Source organism: Trichechus manatus, unplaced genomic scaffold (genome assembly GCF_000243295.1).
Source record: "Trichechus manatus latirostris isolate Lorelei unplaced genomic scaffold, TriManLat1.0 scaffold00089, whole genome shotgun sequence".
Lineage (NCBI taxonomy): Eukaryota > Metazoa > Chordata > Mammalia > Sirenia > Trichechidae > Trichechus > Trichechus manatus.
The window spans coordinates 609,872-611,890 of record NW_004444025.1 but is presented as its reverse complement, the minus strand read 5'-3'; the positions used below and the strand labels follow the sequence as shown (position 1 = coordinate 611,890).

General features: G+C 38.2%; 1 protein-coding gene across 1 annotated transcript in view; it reads left to right on the top strand.

Moving 5' to 3' along the window:
• ASIC5 (acid sensing ion channel subunit family member 5) overlaps positions 1 to 2,019 on the top strand; it is a 47,084-nt gene that overhangs the window by 21,727 nt on the left and 23,338 nt on the right. Inside the window, exon 3 of the mRNA XM_004382063.1 lies at positions 857 to 1,094. Within this exon, the coding sequence (XP_004382120.1) occupies positions 857 to 1,094 (238 nt within the window). The remainder of the gene's footprint in view (positions 1 to 856; positions 1,095 to 2,019) is intronic.

Genomic DNA, 2,019 nt, shown 5'->3' with positions numbered 1-2,019 from the left:
AGGGTTCAATCAGAAGCAGAATCACTAGGAGTGATATCAAATAAGTGATTTATTATAGGAATTGGGCCTCACTCAATGGTAAGGATTGGTTAAGCCGTCTTTGTAAGTCCATTGCTTCTGTTTCCAGTTCTGGATCTGAAGTCAGCCCAGGAGATGGGAAGATGGATGTGAAGTGAGGGAGACCACTACAAGCTGAAAATGTGTCTCTCTCTCACTACCTCTGATCTTAATGGTGTGAGTGACCTCCAGGATAAGTTAGTACTTTGTCCACTCAGGGACACTCTCACCTGACCCAGGGTTTCAAAAAACTGAAGGAGAAGATCTGACAGGAGCTGGAGTTGCTGTAGTCCTGGCTGCTGCCCTCTGCCAACCAGTTGAGTCAGCAGATCAGCAACAATGTCTGTGAGCTACTACAGCTCCTGCTCTACAATGAACTTTGGAGTGTAGCGGGGTATATGCAATGAAGGGAGTTTTGGGAAATACAGTTCCAGCTTAGCTAAGCAGATACAGTACAGTCACAACAATGGCAGAGCTGGCCTTTGAACCCAGAAAATCTGGCTCCAATTACACATTTCTGCCTCTGCATTTAAGTTGGGTCTTAAAGATCAGTTAGGATTTATCCAGACCTATGTCTGAGGAGAATTCCAGGTAAATGAAACTGTATGTACAAATACATGGTAAATTGTAGGATATTTAGAAACTTCTTAGGAATCCAATTTTGTTGCATGCAGTATGAATGAGGGAGAGTATGCGACATAAGCTGGAAAAGCTGATAGGCTCCAGATGTTTGAACTCTGTTCTATGAGTAATTACAAGATTTTCTTAGTATAAATATTGCCTTTATTCCTACAAATAGATTCCAAACAGATCCTGTGGCCAAATTTGATGTTGTTTTTTTCTTGCGGAATATTGTATCCGAAGTCCTCCAACTGCAGAAAATCAGTGCCAATTCCATCGGCTCAAAAAATGCTATTGATTTTCTTACAAGTAACCAAAACTTCAGCACTATGGAGTTTGTCAAGAAAAATGGTTTTTATCTCAACAATAGCACTTTGCTGGAATGTGACTTTTTTGGAATGCGATGTGGCCCAAAGGTAATAATTAGATATTTCTATAAATTTCATCAATGTAATTAGCTACTTTATTGCACTGTTTCACATTTAGATAGTATTTACTTCCATGGGGAATCAATTAAAATTTGCTCAAAGATTATATTTCATTAGCTCATCCTTCTGATATCAGGGTGCGTGGAATCCACGTAAGACAAATTTCGTCTTTCAAGAAATTAGATAAGGAAAGATAGAAAACAGGAATCTTCTGTTGCCTTTCTTGCAGTCTAGCCCTTCCAAAAGAAAAACTGTTTTAACCCAAAAGGATTTTTTTACTTGTTCACAAATAACCTATTCTAAGGTAGCATTTTTTTATTATCATTAAGCAGCAATCATTCTGATTTCATGCTTGTGTCATTGCATTAGAAGCTATAGAACTTGAGAGGGTGACGGCATTTGAATATGAAAAGTATGTATATATCACTCATAACATATAAAAATTCTGTTTTTATTATTTTTTATAATTAATCTACATTTAAGAGAAAATGATGGATATATCAATAATTTATTACTAAAGGGGCTGTGCAGGCAGTTTGATGCCTTATTCGTGTATCAGCAATTCTGTAGCATGTGTTGTTAGGTGACTCACAAATTCATGGTTCTGGGAGAGGATTCAGAGCCCTTGTTGTGCCGTGGTTAAGCGTTTGGCTGGTAACCAAATGGTCGGCAGTTCGAATCCACCAGCCACTCCTTGGGAACCTTATGGAGCAGTTCTACTCTTGTCTTATAAGAGCTCTATGAGTCAGAGTCAACAGCAACAGGTTTGTTTTCGTGTTTTTGAGGGGGTGTTTGGGAGATAATTCTTTATCCTTTTGGTTGTCTCCCTTAATACACAGTAAAAGAAATGTCTGAGAGACATCTGAATGAGAGATGTAAGTGAGAGAAGTTCTTTTATGTTGCTTTTTATTTG